The following is a 2,500-nucleotide window of genomic DNA, read 5'->3' on the forward strand; positions in this document are numbered from 1 at the left end:
ATGACATTGCTAATGGATTCATATATTTGGATTTAATGTGATTATTGGGGTAATTTTTTCTCTTATAGGTTGTGAATTTAGTGCTAGAGATGTTACATGAATAAGAAGCATTAGGGTTGGTGAAGGAGTATTTTATAGTTCCGTAACCAAATGAAATGGGTTGAAGTCATGCACGTGGTTGCAGGATTTGCTTCCTTCATAACCAAGACAGTAATTACAATTTGGAGATATTAAGATAAGGAAATTGCTATGGTAAGTATTAATGTTCCTTTTCAAAATAGGGCCACATGAAATGACAGCAAAACCTCTGCTTCAGCTATGGCCAAGGGTGACAAGCTCCCCATGATATGCAGGAAGTAGGCCTTCTATAGGTTCCTTGTTTGAGGATTAACTACTAGGGAAAAATATTCATAGTGCCTTAGTGTGAAGCATTGAGGCCACATCACCAGACATAAGTTCGCAGTCTTTCAGGAAATATTGAGGTCTTACCTTGACTGTGTGCAGGCTATTTTGTGTACTTATGTATTCCTTTATATTATCTCCTTAGTTTATGTCCAACTTTTAATGGGTTCTAATATAAATATCTGCTTGAAAGATTTTTTAATAAATAGATAGATTAACTGTTCCTTGTTTTAATTCACAGGTATGTCTCTCTCCATTTTAAATATTGTGTTAGCATCTAAGAAATTACATTTTCAAATGTTGAAAAATTCCAAAAAGTAGCCCAAACTCTGCCTTACTATAATCCATACATTCCTCCTTCATCTTTCTTCATCTTTTTCACAGTGATTATTGACACCCTTTTACCATATTTAACTCATTAATGACGGGGTTATTTTGGCTCTAAATGGTCAAAATGCCGGGATATTACTAATGCTTAAGCCTAACGCCTTAGGATTCTCAGCTGCACTAGCCACAACCGAGCGCTGTACACCTGATCACCCAGCGGACCAATCTTGACTAAATATCTCGTTCCCGGCGTCTGACCCAAAAAACACTAGACATGATATCTTGTCACCCATCGTTAACAGGTTAACACATTCCTTCAACACTGTCATCCTTCACGTTGCAATATATAGAACATCCAACACACTCCTTACCAGCACCATCCAAAAAACACCTCCGACATCCATGATAATGACCGAGAACGCCTTCTTCCTCGTACTTTCCTTAACCCCTGTCCCCCAGAACCTTATCTTCAGATTCCTCCAGTCACGAGCCAGAGTGCAGGTCTGGCTCTACGAGAACCAGAACCTCCGTATTGAAGGACACATCATTGGGTTCGATGAGTACATGAACGTGATGCTCGACCAGGCTGAGGAAGTGCAGATGAAGAAGGGGACCAGAAAGACCATTGGTGAGTGTCTGGGGGCGAGGTGGAGAGGTGGGGTGGTCATGATGGGTGTAGGTAAGGAATGGGGTAGTAATAATAGGTGTGGTTAGGGAAGGGAGCTAGGGGGTTGGCAGTTGTGGCCAGGGATTTGGGGAGGTGGAGGGTAGGCACACATAGTAAGCATGGAATGGGAAGAGGGGATTGATAGTGGAGTTGGCACACAGGGTCTAGTCAGAGGGACAGGATTTAGATTTGCCAGACGTAACGATTATTTTCTTGATTTGTTTTTTAGGATTATTATAGGTTAATATTGATATATTTTCTGGGAAGGTGTAATGTGATTAATTAATATTTTGTGCACTTGAGTTCGAATTTGGTTAAGATAAAAAAATGATTTTTCATTGTAGCTTCATCATCTCACAATTCTCTGTGTGTATCCCTTTCATTAGTAAAGTTGATTGCAATTAAGGCCAAAGTCAAGAATAAGAGACAAACATTATTATGTATTCATGTTAGGTGGTAGCCCTGTTGTTAAAGAACTGGATGTCATAATCCAAATCTAATTAAGTTCATTAAGTTGTACAAGTACTTGTATAATTTACATTGGCCATTTGTTCAAGTTAGTATTTTGTAATAGTCACCTAGCATGGTCGTCCTATGCAAGAACTGCAGGTAGATGCTGAGAATTGATTCATATTTATTTTTTTCAAGATTCTTTTCAAAAGCACTACCATTTTCCTTACATCTTACAAAACATAATGTAATTCGTTGTTTGGTGTGCAACCATAACAAAGAAGGTTGCCACACTGTTTTGGCCGTACTTCATGTAACAGATTGCAAGAAATTTCAAACAAAAATTTCTTCTTTACAGCAAATGCTTCAACATTCATAAAAGCAAGGAACTTTCTTTTCTATATCATCCTCAGTTTGCAGAAAGCAGACAACTCTAAGACAATGGGTTACAAGAAAAAAAAGTTATCTGTTGATTTGGTATATTATGTGATAAACCTAACCATTTGAATTTTTTTAATTAAGTGCAATAATACGACAGTGTTATTGATATTGCATTGACCCTTGTTATGAAAAGCACAAAATTGATTGAGATAGTCCAGTGTCATAGGCCCACAAATGGAGGAAGACAATGGCAAATATTGTACTAAAATTTAT

General features: G+C 37.8%; 1 protein-coding gene across 1 annotated transcript in view; it reads left to right on the forward strand.

Annotated features, from left to right (window-relative positions):
* The window catches only part of SmE (Small ribonucleoprotein particle protein SmE), a 3,621-nt gene that overhangs the window by 250 nt on the left and 871 nt on the right, over window positions 1–2,500 (forward strand). The window contains exon 2 of the mRNA XM_043015673.2: window positions 1,189–1,357. Coding sequence (XP_042871607.1) covers window positions 1,189–1,357 — 169 coding nt within the window. The remainder of the gene's footprint in view (window positions 1–1,188; window positions 1,358–2,500) is intronic.

This window comes from Penaeus japonicus, unplaced genomic scaffold (genome assembly GCF_977035675.1).
Source record: "Penaeus japonicus unplaced genomic scaffold, GWHDUDI00000001_assembly GWHDUDI00000038, whole genome shotgun sequence".
NCBI lineage: Eukaryota > Metazoa > Arthropoda > Malacostraca > Decapoda > Penaeidae > Penaeus > Penaeus japonicus.